Source organism: Nansenia antarctica (genome assembly GCF_963989245.1).
Source record: "Nansenia antarctica genome assembly, chromosome: 11".
Classification (NCBI taxonomy): Eukaryota; Metazoa; Chordata; class Actinopteri; order Argentiniformes; family Microstomatidae; genus Nansenia; species Nansenia antarctica.
In genome coordinates, this window is record NC_137681.1 from 19090799 (window position 1) to 19105798 (window position 15000).

Here is a 15000-nt window from a genome sequence, read left to right on the forward strand (position 1 = left end):
ATCCCTCTCATTTCCCTACCTTACACAGTCTTTCTGTACTTCTCACTGGCTTTCAAGTTCAAACATGGCTGACCTTGCACCAAAAATCCAGTATCAACATTGCAGTTTCTTTCTTTTACACTTACTCAAACCTTCTGACAACGTACAATCACCTCTTTCTCATCGATCCGGCAGTGTCAGATCACAGTATTTTAACCAACTGGATTTGTAGCCTAACTGTCGTCTGTCTCTAGACACAGCAGCGCAAAATCCCAGTCAACTGGATCTGTAGCCCAACTTGGCTTTGTGGTACCAATGTTATCCCCCCACAGTCTGTGGAGTTAAAGACCATGTGCATTACTGTGTAGAAATATAAGAAATAAATAGATAAAACATTTAAAGTGCAGTAGCTGGCAAATGAGCAGTGGGCAGGTGCAGATAAGCTAGTTGAAGGCTATATTGAAGAAGTGCGTTTTTAGCTTTCTTTTAAAAATATTTACTGAGCTGGCTTCCCTGATCTCTAAAGGTAATGTGTTCCAAAGCTTTGGGGCATAGTTGGCAAAGGCTGCGCTCCCGATCTTCTTCTGACTGTTGCTGGGAAACTCTAATAAACCTGCGCTAGATGATCTTAGTGTTCTTGAGGGTGCATAATTGGCAAGGGAATTAGCAATGTACTTTGGGCCTCGCCCATTAAGGGCTTTGTATATAAGGAGGAGGACCTTAAAATCAACCCTACATGTTACTGGCAGCCAGTGCAGAGTAGCTAGGACCGGAGTTATGTGTTCTCTCCTCTTGGTTCTAGTTAGAAGTCGAGCTGCAGAGTTTTGAATGAGCTGAAGTCTTGCAGTCGTTTTTTTAGGAAGGCCAGTAAAAAGTGTGTTACAGTAATCGAGCCGGCTTGAGACAAAGGCATGAATTAGTTTTTCAGCATCTTTTTGGTTTATAAGTGGTCTTACTTTAGCAATGTTTCTAAGGTGAAAGAATGATGTTTTCGTCACCTTGTTAATATGGGACTTGAAGCTTAGGTCTGAGTCGAAAATAACACCTAGACTTGTAACCTCAGGTTTAATCAATGATGTCAGTTTCCCTAGATTATTAAGCAGTATATCCCTCTTTGCTTTAGGGCCGATCAGTAGGACTTCAGTTTTGTCCTCGTTTAGCTTCAAGAAGTTATTGCTCATCCATTTATTTATTGCTAGAAGACAGTTCGTAATAGAGTCTATAGCTGAAGTATCATTTGGTTCAGCAGAAATGTACAGTTGCGTGTCATCGGCATAGCTGTGGAAACATACGTTGTGCTCTCTAATGATGTCCCCGAGTGGTAACATGTATAGTGAGAATAGTAGTGGACCAAGGCAGCTCCCTTGTGCGACTCCGAAATCGCTGTCATATTTCTCAGACACATGATCTCCAAGCTTGACATAGAACTTTCTCCCTGTAATGTATGTTCTGAACCAATTTAACACGCTGCCAGAAAGACCAACTAACTCTTCGAGACGATTGATTAGGATATCATGGTCGATCGTATCGAACGCTGCACTTAGATCTAATAGGACGAGAATTGAGACCTTATTAGCATCAGAGTTTAGTCTGAGATCACTCACTATTTTAGTAAGAGCAGTTTCGGTGCTGTGATATGTTCTAAAACCTGATTGAAATTCCTCCATGACATTATTTTCTTTCAGAAAGGAGTTTATTTGTAGTGAAACTTCCTTCTCAAGTATCTTACTAATGAATGTGAGGTTCGATATCGGTCTGTAGTTTTTCAGTGCATCGGCGTCGAGGTTGGGTTTCTTTAATAGCGGTCTGTCGTTGGTCACGTTTGTGGTGGCCTATTTAGTTTTCAACCAAATGTTGATGACATACATGTTTATGCTCATAAAAGTATCACAACAAAGATTGTCAATCACAAATGTAATTTAGATTAAAGAAAAAATATCTTCAACAAAAAAAAAGTCCATCATCTGTCATCACCTTTCAAAAGTAATTGCGGACAATAGCATCTCACATTGCACCACCACTCAGTCTCTCATTTAGAGGGAAATCCATAGGTGGGCCTAGATCATCAGCAGGTGCAAGGGGCTCTGGGGGATCATCGATGTCAGAGAGGGGGACTCTGGGATGGACAGCGATATTGTGTAGCACAATACAAGCCAGTGTTATGCGGCAAGTTAAAGATGACACCATTCTGCGTTTCAGAGTTTTTAAATGATAAAAAGGGAAAAGGGCCCTGTGCAAAAGTTTGGGAACCCTTTTGGATAATTCTTTGTTACCTTTTGAGAAGATGATTACTAAGGCCCAGACCAAGGTGAATTATTTGTTATGGTTTCAATGAGTCAGGTGAATATAATTCCAGGGTTGAACTATATATTCTGAAGTAACTCCATGCCTTCTAAAGTATCAGACTGTGGTGGCTGTTGTGTCTGGTGTTAAAAACCATTGGTTCCTCTAAACAGTTGTCCAAACAGTTATTCCACCATCAAGGAGAAGGCTACAAAAAACTCTCGCAACGTTTCAAACTACCCATTTCCACTGTCAGAAACATCATCATAAAACGGAAAATAAATTGAACAATTAATTAACACAATTATTATTATTATTATTATTATTATTATTATTATTGTAACCTCTGACCTCGCCCCCAGCCCTATGACGGTGAGGAAGGGGAAGCTGACCGTCTCCATCCAGGAACACATGGCCATCAACGTCTGTCCCGGCCCCATCCGCCCAATCAGGACAATCTCCGCCTACTTCCCCCGCCTATCACCCTCCTCCTCCTTCTCAGAGCCACTCCCGGCCAATCCTGCACCAGGGTTTCCCTCAGGCTCCACCCTCAGCCCTGGAGGGGGAGGGGTCACGGTGGGCGGTGGGGGCGGCGGCCTGCTGTCTCCATTGTTGCCGGGAGCAACAGGGGGCGGGGGCACGCTGTCAGCGATGAGCAGCATGGACACGTCTATAGAGATCGACAGCTGTGACAGTGATGACACAAGTACACACACACACAATATTTATGAGGTGTATGTGTTAACATTTGAACATTTTTGTAATTTAGACGCTTGTTCAAAGACACTTTCAATAAGTACATTTGTCAGAGTGAATCAACTATAGAACAACGTATAGACGTCATTATAACTAAACGTGTGTGTGTGTGTGTGTGTTTTCCAGCTTCCTTGGGGACTCTGGAGTTTGATTTGCTGTATGAAAGAGCCACCAGCTCCTTACATTGCACCATCCTGAAGGCCAAGGTACTCCCCAACACACACACACACACACACACACACACACACACACACACACACACACACACACACACACACTGCACCATCGTGAAGGCCAAGGTACCCCCCAACACACACACACACACACACACACACACACACACTCACCCCCCCCCCCCCTCCCTCTCTCTCTCAGGGCCTGAAGCCGATGGATTTTAATGGTCTTGCTGATCCCTACGTCAAGCTGCACCTGCTCCCTGGAGCCTGCAAGGTACACACACCATCATCACCATCATCATCATCATCATCATCATCATCACCATCATCACCATCATCATCATCATCATCAACATCATCATCATCATCATCACCATCATCATCACCATCATCATCATCATCATCATCTCCATCATCATCATCATCACCATCATCATCACCATCACCATTATCAGCATCATCACCTTCATCATCACCATTATCAGCATCACCATCATCATCAGCATCATCATCACTATCATCATCATCACCATCATCACCATCATTATCAACATCATCATCATCATCACCATCATCATCATCATCATCACCATCATCATCACTATCATCATCATCATCATCATCTTCTTCATCATCATCATCATCATCATCACCATCATCATCATCATCCTCACCATCTTCATTGCCATCATATTTATCATCACCATCATCATTATTTTTACATTACATTACGTTACATTTTTGGCATTTAGCAGACACCTTTATCCAAAGCGACTTGCAACAAATACATTTGTCTAAGTAAGTAAGTCGTCCATCAGTCATCAGACGGGTCTTCCTTCTACAGTGGAAGATAAGTAGTGATAAGTCACCAGCGGGGCGCCAGGATGGTGAAAAGTCATGGCCGAGTAGCAGGACTGCGGCATCCACATAGAGGTGGCAGTGCCAGGCAGCCAGCCAAGGTGGAAGAGTGGTGTGAACGGGCAGGGATTTGGGGGCTGACCATTGCTTGCAAGTAGGGAGTTGAGCTTTAGGTGGTGGGCTGACATCCAAGCAGAAATGTCTGCAAGACATGCAGAGACACGTGTCGCCACCTGTGAGTCAGAGGAGGGGAAAGAGAGAAAGAGTTGAGTGTCCTCTGCGTAGCAGTGGTAGGAGAAACCATGTTCAGAAATGACAGAGCCAAGAGATTTGGTATAAAGGGAGAACAGTAAGGGCCCTAGGACGGAGCCCTGGGGAGGACAGCGACCCTCTCCACGTCACCTGGTAGGAGCACTCGGCCAGGTGTGATGCAAACCAGGAGAGTGCAGAGCCAGAGATGCCCAGTTCTGAGAGGGTGGAGAGAAGTGTGACAGGATTTACTGTGTCTAATACAGCAGACAGGTCCAGAAGAATGAGAACAGAGGAGAGGGATCGTAATTGTAAATCGCTTTGGATTAAAAGCGTCTGCTAAATGGCAAAATTAATTAAACTAAAATTAAGGGATGAAGCTTGAGCAGAATAGAGGCCCTCCGTGATAGCAAGGAGAGCAGTCTCAGTAGAGTGCCCAGACTTAACACATCATCATCATCATCATCATCATCACCATCATCTCACCACCACCAACATCATCATCATCATCATCATCATCATCATCATCATCATTACTGAGGAACATCGTAACACTATCACTTTTAACAACAATGTTGTTGGTGATCAAAGATAGTTCCTCTATCATTACTAAATCTATAGTTTAATAAAGATAGTTCCTCTATCATTACTAAATATGTAGTTTAATAAAGATAGTTCCTCTATCATTACTAAATATATAGTTTAAAAAAGATTGTACCTCTATCATTACTAAATATATAATTTAATAAAGATAGTTCCTCTATCATTACGAAATATTTTTATTGCCAAGTATATTTGCATATACAGGAAATTGACTTGGTGAGGTTCATAGGACAAAAAACATAATTTTAAAAGATAATGGCAAAAAGAGCAATAGAACAATTATGTAGGCTGTAAATTAGAATAAATGTAAAACTAATATAAATTACACTGTAAGGAGGATCAGCGAAGATCTTTCCTGCTCTCTTACTGGTCCTGGAGTGGAACAGGTCCAGGACAGATGGCAGGTTGCAGCCGATGACCTTCTTGGCTGACCGACTAATCCGCTGTAGTCTGCCTCTGTCCTTGGCAGTGGAGGCAGCGAACCAGACGGTGATCAATGAGCAGAGGATGGACTCGATGATGGACGTGTAGAACTCCACCATCACTTTCTGCGGCATATTGAATTTCTTCAGCTGCCGCAGGAAGAACATCCTCTGCTGGGTCTTCCTGATGGTGGAGGTGATGTTCTCCTCCCACCTGAGGTCCTGTGAGGTTATTGTCCCCAGGAATCAGAATGACTCCACACTGCTAACTGGGGAGTCACACATGATTGATGGTTCCTCTATCATTACTAAATACTATATAGTTTAATAAAGATAGTTCCTCTATCATTACTAAATATATAGTTTAATAAAGATAGTTCCTCTATCATCACTAAATATATAGTTTAATAAAGATAGTTCCTCTATCATTACTAACTATATAGTTTAATAAAGATAGTTCCTCTATCATTACTAAATACATGTATAGTTTAATAAAGATAGTTCCTCTACCATTGCTAAATATCTAGATTAATAAAGATAGTTCCTCTATCATTGCTAAATATCTAGATTGATAGAGATAGTTCCTCTATCATTACTAAATATATAGTTTAATAAAGATAGTTCCTCTATCATTACTAAATATATCGTTTAATAAAGATAGTTCCTCTATCATTACTAAATATATAATTTAATAAAGATAGTTCCTCTATCATTACTAAATATATAGTTTAATAAAGATAGTTCCTCTATCATTACTAAATATCTAGATTAATAGAGATAGTTCGTCTATCATTGCTAAATAGTTTAATAAAGATGAAGTGGCCGGTGAGTGTATAGTTTAATAAAGATAGTTCCCCTCCCTTCCCTCCCTCCCTACCCTGGGGAGTCACACATGATTGATGGTTCCTCTATCATTACTAAATACTATATAGTTTAATAAAGATAGTTCCTCTATCATTACTAAATACTATATAGTTTAATAAAGATAGTTCCTCTATCATTACTAAATATATAGTTTAATAAAGATAGTTCCTCTATCATTACTAAATATATAGTTTAATAAAGATAGTTCCTCTATCATTACTAAATACTATATAGTTTAATAAAGATAGTTCCTCTATCATTACTACATATATAGTTTAATAAAGATAGTTCCTCTATCATTACTAAATATATAGTTTAATAAAGATAGTTCCTCCATCATTACTACATTTATAGTTTAATAAAGATAGTTCCTCTATCATCACTAAATATATATAGTTTAATAAAGATAGTTCCTCTATCCTTACTAAATATATAGTTTAATAAAGATAGTTCCTCTATCATTACTAAATATATAGTTTAATAAAGATAGTTCCTCTATCATTACTAAATATATAGTTTAATAAAGATAGTTCCTCTACCATTGCTAAATATCTCGATTGATAGAGATAGTTCCTCTATCATTGCTAAATATCTAGATTAATAAAGATAGTTCCTCTATCATTGCTAAATATCTAGATTGATAGAGATAGTTCCTCTATCATTACTAAATATATAGTTTAATAAAGATAGTTCCTCTATCATTACTAAATATATAGTTTAATAAAGATAGTTCCTCTATCATTACTAAATATATAGTTTAATAAAGATAGTTCCTCTATCATTACTAAATATATAGTTTAATAAAGATAGTACCTCTATCATTACTAAATATATAGTTTAATAAAGATAGTTCCTCTATCATTACTAAATATCTAGATTAATAGAGATAGTTCGTCTATCATTGCTAAATAGTTTAAGAAAGATGAAGTGGCCGGTGAGTGTATAGTTTAATAAAGATAGTTCCCCTCCCTCCCTCCCTCCCTACCCTCCCTCCCTCCCTCCCTCCCTCCACCAGGCCAACAAGTTGAAGACCAGTGTGGTGAGGAACACGCTGAACCCTGTGTGGAACGAGACCCTCACCTACCTGGGCATCACAGAGGATGAACTGTACAGGAAGACACTCAGGTTCATACCTCACTTCTGCTCTCTCTCTCTCTTTCTCCCTCCCTCCCTCCCTCCCTCCCTCACCCTCCCTTCCTCCCTCCCCCCTCCCTCCCCCCCCTCCTTTCTTCCCTCCCTCCCTCTCCCCCTCCCTCCCTCCATCCCTCCATCCCTCCCTCCATCCATCCCTCCCTCCATCCCCCTCCCTCAAGTCAAAAAAGTCAAAAGTCACTTTATTGTCCCATCACTGGGAAATGTGTATTGGGCTTACACCCCACAGCAGCCAACAAAGAGCAACAGACAATACAGAATGTTAACACACAAACAGAAGGCAGCCCTGATTAAAACAAGAGTGGAAATAAAACGATAAGCAAGATATGTTCACATTCATCTGGAGCAGTTAAGAAGTTTAACAGAAACGGGAATAAAATAATTTTTAAATCTATTTAATCTAGAGCGGGGGACTCTGAACCTCCTCCCAGAGGGCAGCAGTTCATACTCTGCATGTAGGACATGGGAGGGATTCATGAGAATTCTATTAGCCTGTCTGAGAGTAGCCTGTTCAAAAATAGACTGCAGGGATGAGTGGTCTTTCACCCCTATGATCTTCCATGCAGTCTGTATCAGTCGGACCAGTTTGGACGTACAGATAGGTTACCAAACCAAGATGTATTGCCGTATCTGATGAGACTCTCTAAGACAGACTGATAGAAGAGTAGCATACATTTTTGGTCAACACCATGAACTCTAAGGCGTGAACCTCCCTTCCTCCCTCCCCCCTCCCTCCGTCCCCCTCCCTCCGTCCTCCACCCTCCCTCCCTCCCTCCCTCTCCCAGCTGTGCTGTCAGATTGGGGTCAGACCAGTCATCCGGGGGGGGGGGGGGGGGTTATTTCATTGACGCCCTCCAGAGGTGAAACAAAGCTGCTAAGTGTTCTACTGTAATACAACTTTCTATAAGTGTGTCGCTCTGTGTGTGTGTGTGTGTGTGTGTGTGTGTGTATGTGTGTGTGTGTGTGTGTGTGTGTGTATGTGTGTGTGATATGGAGGCCTGCTTCACAGAGCGGCTTGGTGGAACGATAGATATAGATTAAAAAAACGTTATTGTCCCACTCTGGGGCATAAAAGACACAATATCACATTCCAGCAGACGATCTACACACGCACATGTAACATGTGAACAGACATGATGGTGGTGACAGACATGATGGTGGTGACAGGGTCCTCGTGTAAACAGACATGATGGTGGTGACAGGGTCCTCGTGTGTAGAGCGGAGCTGCAGCGTCAGTGTGGACGGTGTTCAGAGCAGATACCGTTCTCCTGATGGCAACATAGGTTAGTTATGTCTGTCAGGTAACAACATTATAACAACATAGGTTGGTTATGTCTGTCAGGTAACAACATTATAACAACATAGGTTGGTTATGTCTGTCAGGTAACAACATTATAACAACATAGGTTGGTTATGTCTGTCAGGTAACAACATTATAACAACATAGGTTGGTTATGTCTGTCAGGTAACAACATTATAACAACATAGGTTGGTCAGGTTTGGTAAGGAAGTGGAGGAGGTTCCTGTAGAGCAGTGGTCACCAACCTTTTTAAGCCCAAGATCCCTGACCTCGGCCTTGGTGAAGGCAAGATCTACCTATTGAAGCGTTGAGAGAAAAAGACAGCCAAGATAGTACTTTAAACTTAATGACGTTTATTTGCCTGTATTTTAATTAGATGCAATGCATTGGTCCAACATTAAAATTGATGCAACAACAACAAAAAAAAAAGACTGTATCAAGCATATCAGGCAGCTGTCTTGCTTTAAGAATTGTACATAACTGAAATTCAATTCAAAGTTTGATTATGTCATTTCATTACAACACAACAAAATAAAGGCATGGAATGATGGAATGGAGGAATGTATGATAAAATAATTTTGTTCATAGTAACGTTAGCTGACATTCTTGACATTTTGACACTTGACTGACTTAATTATTATTCTTACTTATTAACATTGACAAACATATTTACAATTAGCATTTTATAAAGTAGAACTGTAATGTGTACTTTCTCAGTCAGTGCTAAGTGCAGTCATCTTATGCAGCATCACTTTTCACATCGAAACAGTCATGTTACTCACTCAAGTCAGTGTGATGGTTGTGACTGGATACTGTCTACAAGTGCTTTGTAGTTTGGCTCATAGCTACTGACTGCCAGTCTGAGACAGTCTGTGGGGTGTCTGTCAGTAAGGCGGCTCCTGTACTTTGATTTGATTATTTTCATCTGTGAAAATGACATTTCACAGAGATATTTGGATCCAAAGTAGGCATTCACTCTTAGTGCACATGCAGTGAGAAGAGGAAACTTCTCTCTGCTGACAAGTCCCCAAAAGTCACTGTCCCTTGACCTGGCTTTCATCTCTATGTCATTTTGTAAATCAACCATCTCCATGTCAACTCCACTTGGCAAAGTAAATACTTGCTGGAATTTGGCTGCTACCTGCTCTATATCAATGGGCACAAATGGGTTTGAGACAAATGCAGCAATATCTCCCATGACATCTAACTCACCAAAACGCCGATTGAACTCTGTTGCCAGTTTGTCCAGGGGAGCACAGTACTGCTCAGGGTGAAAAGCATCATTGTCTTCCAAGGCCTGTGCCATTTTCTCCAGGTTGGGAAAGTGTGTCAGCCTCCCATTCTTTAGGTGTGTGTGGTCTAAACACCGAGCTTGGCCTTGAACCCATTTACTGTGCTTATCATGTGGGGAAGGTGTCGGTCTTTTCCCTGCAGCTCGTAGTTGAGTGCGTTCAGTTTTGCGGTTATGTCTGTCAGGAACCCCAGGTCCAGTAGCCACGCATCGTCTGCCAGTTCCTTGTGCTCCTCGTTCCTTGTAAGTAAGTAGGCCTAAGTAAGTAAAGCTTTATTTATATAGCACCTTTCATACAAGAAATGCAGCTCAAAGTGCTTTACAACAGGAATAAGAACATAAAGTGAATAAAAACATATATAAAAACATATACATGCATAGAATGAATATAAAAGCAGGGGGAAACAGTAAAAAGAAAAGGTAAAGATCTGACTTTCCACACCAATTTAAGTCCTTTGCTTATGAAAATATTTACTACCACTTGCCTTGTCGACAGGAACGTCTTGATCTCGGGCAGCAAGTCGACAAATCGCTGCAGCACTTTGCCGCGACTCAACCACCGCACATCAGCATGGAGAAGCAGGTCTCCGTAAGCAGCGTCGAGCTCGTCCAATAACGCTTTGAATAAGCGGTGCTGAAGCGCTTTCGCTCGAATCGAGTTGACTAGTTTCACCACCAGTGTCATTACATGGGAAAAGTCCAACACCTTACCAGCCAAGGCCTGCTGATGGATCACACAGTGATAATTGACGAAGGAGGGAAAATCAGGGTCATTACGACACAGTCCAATAAATCCATTGCGCGCACCGCGCATTGCTGGAGCCCCGTCAGTAGTAATCGCCACTAGTTTATGAATGGGTATGTCATTTTCACCGACATATTTTTTTAACTCATTGTAAATATCCACACCCCTCGTTTTCTCCTTTAAGTGCAAAAGAGTGAAGAAATCCACCTTTGTTGTAGAATCCTGGAAAACCATTTTGACAAATGTTTTTTTTGCGAGTCACGTAGCAGTACTATTCTCTTATCTGATTGGTCACTTTCATGCAGCATTTGCGACACAACAGTTTGCTAGAGAGAGAGAGAGAGAGAGGCGCGTGCAAAACATAGGCTCTTTGTGTATTTATAAAAAAATAAAAAATAAAAATATTTTTTTTTTTATTTTATTTTTTTTTATCAATCAAAGATCTACAGGGAAAGTCTCAAAGATCTACCAGTCGATCGCGATTGACGGGTTGGTGACCACTACTGTAGAGGGAGGAGAAAAGCAACGTCAGCCAGACAGAAACATTGTTGTTGAATTTAGGTGACGTCTCTGTCAGTAACGTCACATGTCTGTCATCATGTTAGCGCCACGTCACCTGTCTTTCTCTCTCTCTCTATCTCTCTCCCTCCCTCTCTCTCTCTCTCTCTCTCTCTCTCTCTCTCTCTCTCTCTCTCTATCTCTCCCTCCCTCTCTCTCTCTCTCTCTCTCTCTCTCTCTCTCTCTCTCTCTCTCTCTCTTCTCTCTCCCTCTCTCTCTCTCTCTCCCTCTCCCTCCCTCCTTCTGTCTCTGTCTCTCTCCCAGGGTGTCAGTGTGTGATGAGGACATGTTGACTCATAATGAGTTCATCGGGGAGTCGAGGGTGGCGCTGCGCCGCGTCCGGCCCGACGTCCCCAAACACTACAACATCTGTCTGGAGCACCCTCCCCCGGTAGGACCACCACACAACCACAACATTACCACAACAGTACCTCAAGACAACCACAACACAACCACAACACGACCACAACATGACCACAACACGACCACAACAGTACCACAACACAACCACAACCCAACCACAACACGACCACAACACTACTACAACACTACCACAACAACAACAGTACCACAACACAACCACAACACAACACAACCATAACACGACCACAACACAACCACAACATGACCACAACACTACCACAACCACAACACTACCACAACACAACTACAACACAACCACAACACTACCACAACACAACCACAACACAACTGCAACTACAACACAACCACTACCACAACGCTACCACAACACAACCACAACACAACCACAACACAACCACAAGACTACCACAACACAACCACAACACAACACAACCACAACCACAACACTACTACAACACTACCACAACACAACACAACCACAACACAACCACAACATGACCACAACACTACCACAACCACAACACTACCACAACACGACTACAACACAACCACAACAGTACCACAACACAACCACAACACTACCACTACCACAACACTACCACAACACAACCACAACACAACCACAACACTACCACAACACAACACAACCACAACACTACCACAACACAACCACAACACAACACTACCAGAACACAACCACAAGACAACCACAACACAACCAAAACACAACCACAACACAACCAAAACACAACCACAACACAACCATAACACAACCAGAAAGTACATCTGTCTGCAGCAGGGGGAGGGGTGGAGGGAGGGATAGGAGGGGGAGGGGGGGAGGAGATTAATTGTGTCAATATTTGAAATCCCCAAGCTTTGACTTTGAGATCAAACTGAACCCTCGACGTTCAGAATACAAACATATACTTCAGAGAGGAGAGGAGGAGGAGAGGGGGATTAGAGAGATGAAAGTGGAAGTGGAGGAAAGGTAGATGGAGAGGAGGGAGGAGGGGAGGGAGTGTGTGTCAGTGGGGGGTGGAGGAATGAGAAGGAGAGAAAACAGGGAGATGAGAGGAAGGGTATATATTCACCCTGCAGTTAACAGCAATGTCAGAATGTTCTCTCTCCCTCTCTCTCTCCCTCTCTCCCTATCCCCATCTCTCCCCCTCTCTTGCCCTCTCTTCCCCTCTCTCACTCCCCCTCTCTCCCCCTCTCTCTCTCCTTCTCTCCCTCTCTCTCTCTCTCCAGCTTGCCTCCCCCACCGCTATGAGTGCAGCACTGAGAGGAATATCCTGCTACCTGAAAGAGGTACACCTGTCTGCCTGTCTGTCTGCCATGTCTGTCTGTCTGTCTGCCTGTCTGTCTGCCCTGTCTGTCTGTCTGCCTGTCTGTCTGCCCTGTCTGTCTGTCTGTCTGTCTGCCTGAGGAATATCCAGCTATCTGAAAGAGGTACACCTGTCTGTCTGACTGTCTGTCTGTCTGCCTGTCTGTCTGTCTGTCTGTCTGTCTGTCTGTCTGCCTGAGGAATATCCTGCTATCTGAAAGAGGTACACCTGTCTGTCTCACTGTCTGTCTGTCGTCTGTCTGTCTGTCTGTCTGCCGCGTCTGTCCATCTCTCTGTCTGCCTGACTGTCTGTCTGCCTGTCTGTCTGTCTGTCTGTCTGTCTTCCTGTCTGCCTGCCTGCCTGCCTATCTGCCTATCTGCCTGTCTGTTACTTTTTTTTTTGTCTATGGAGACAAATGCTGTAGAGAGAACTTGATCAACCTCTGAAGGGAAGGAGAGAGAGAGAGAGAGAGAGAGAGAGAGAGAGAGAGAGAGAGAGAGAGAAGAGGGAGAGTGAGGGGGGGAGAGGGAGAGTGGTGACATATCGATCATCTCTCTTTTCACCACTATTTGCCTAAAGATAAGACATAATGAGAGATGGAGAGGAAGATAGAGAGATAGAGAGATGGAGAGAGAGATGGAGAGATGAAACAGGGGACAGACCACAGGACGCTCACAAACATGATCATATCTTAGACTGGGCAACAACTACAACAACAACATCAACAACAACAACATCAACATTGACAGGGTGTTTGTGTGGCATTGCTATGAGGAAGGAGGAGGAGAGAACAGCTCCCAACCACTCAGTTAAGAATACATCCATGCATGTAGCCTAGCCTTACGTGGCCGCTCCACTCGAAATAATATGGAGCCTAGCCTAACGTAGAGTAGCCGCCAGCCAGGAGTCAGTCATGGTTCACTCTGATGCTGTCCTGAGGTGTTCTGACAGACTGCTGCTCCTTCTCTCTCTCTCTCTCTCTTTCGCTCTCTCTCTCTCTCTCTCTCATCCCTCTCTTCCTCTCCCTCTGTCTCTAGTCTGTATTTTCGGCCAAGCAGGAGTAACAGGTGAAATGACCACCCCCACTCCCAGTCTCATCACTCTCTCTCTCTCCTTGCTCCCTCTCCTCCTCTCTCCTCCCTCTCTTCCGCTGTGGTAGGCTACAGGCTGTCAGAGGCTCCTGATGTGATTTTGTCTGTCAGAAACACAGAGGCCTGACGTTAATGTGCCCTAGCCTAGTGTGTGTGTGTGTGTGTGTGTGTGTGTGTGTGTGCGCGCGTGTGTGCGTGTGTGCGTGTGTGTGTGTGTATGCGCGTGTGTCCGTGCGTGTGTGTGTGTGTGTGTGTGAACACACGTGTACGGGGCTGAGGTTCAAACTCAGGCCTCTGATTCCAGTGGCGTTTTGACATTGGAATGTTCCATCAAATGATGCTCTGTTGCCACGGTGGCGCCTCTGAATCTGTAGCTTCTGGGTTTGTATGGAATGTATGGTGTACCAGCCCCATCACATGATCCTCTACTTACTCTGAGTCTGTGCTCATCTCTGCTACATCACAAGTATAGTCATATGTGATGGATGGTACACACACACACACACACACACACACACAAACACAAACACGCACACACACAACTCTAAACCTCTGTCCTCCCCCATCCCCAGTGGGAGAGCGAGCAGCAAAGGAGTCTGGAGGAACGAGGTCGTCTGCTGCTGAGTCTGCAGTTCCTGCCTCCCGCCAGTGATGGCGCTGTGACAGAAGGGAAGGAGGGGAAGGAGCGGGCGCGTGGAGGTCTGTGTGTCGGTGTGCGGCGCTGTGCTCACCTGGCCGCTATGGATGTCAACGGCTTCTCTGACCCCTACGTCAAAACGTGAGTCCATCTGACCTCTGCCCCTAGACTGAATGCCCAATCCCATTTCATCCCTTGGCCCACCATTTTAGCCCTACCCCTCCGTTTTGTGTGTTCACGTGTAGGATAGGGGTGTCCCAATTCTTGTTTTCATATAGGGTAGGGTAGGGCCAAGTGGTAAGGCTACATAGCTCTCCAAACTGAGGT

At 43.5% G+C, this 15000-nt stretch overlaps 2 protein-coding genes across 2 annotated transcripts in view; one reads left to right on the plus strand and one right to left on the minus strand.

Annotated features, from left to right (window-relative positions):
• The window catches only part of LOC308167956 (kinesin-like protein KIF22), a gene marked incomplete at both ends in the record, with an annotated part of 99922 nt that overhangs the window by 14557 nt on the left and 70365 nt on the right, over window positions 1-15000 (minus strand). The gene's annotated exons all lie outside the window — the stretch shown is intronic.
• Window positions 2629-15000, plus strand: part of LOC308167677 (double C2-like domain-containing protein alpha) — a gene marked incomplete at both ends in the record, with an annotated part of 19055 nt that continues 6683 nt past the window's right edge. Inside the window, 7 exons of the mRNA XM_080542112.1 lie at window positions 2629-2968; window positions 3145-3224; window positions 3394-3468; window positions 7206-7315; window positions 11501-11627; window positions 12869-12928; window positions 14609-14814. Of these exons, the coding sequence (XP_080398238.1) occupies window positions 2629-2968; window positions 3145-3224; window positions 3394-3468; window positions 7206-7315; window positions 11501-11627; window positions 12869-12928; window positions 14609-14814 (998 nt within the window). The remainder of the gene's footprint in view (window positions 2969-3144; window positions 3225-3393; window positions 3469-7205; window positions 7316-11500; window positions 11628-12868; window positions 12929-14608; window positions 14815-15000) is intronic.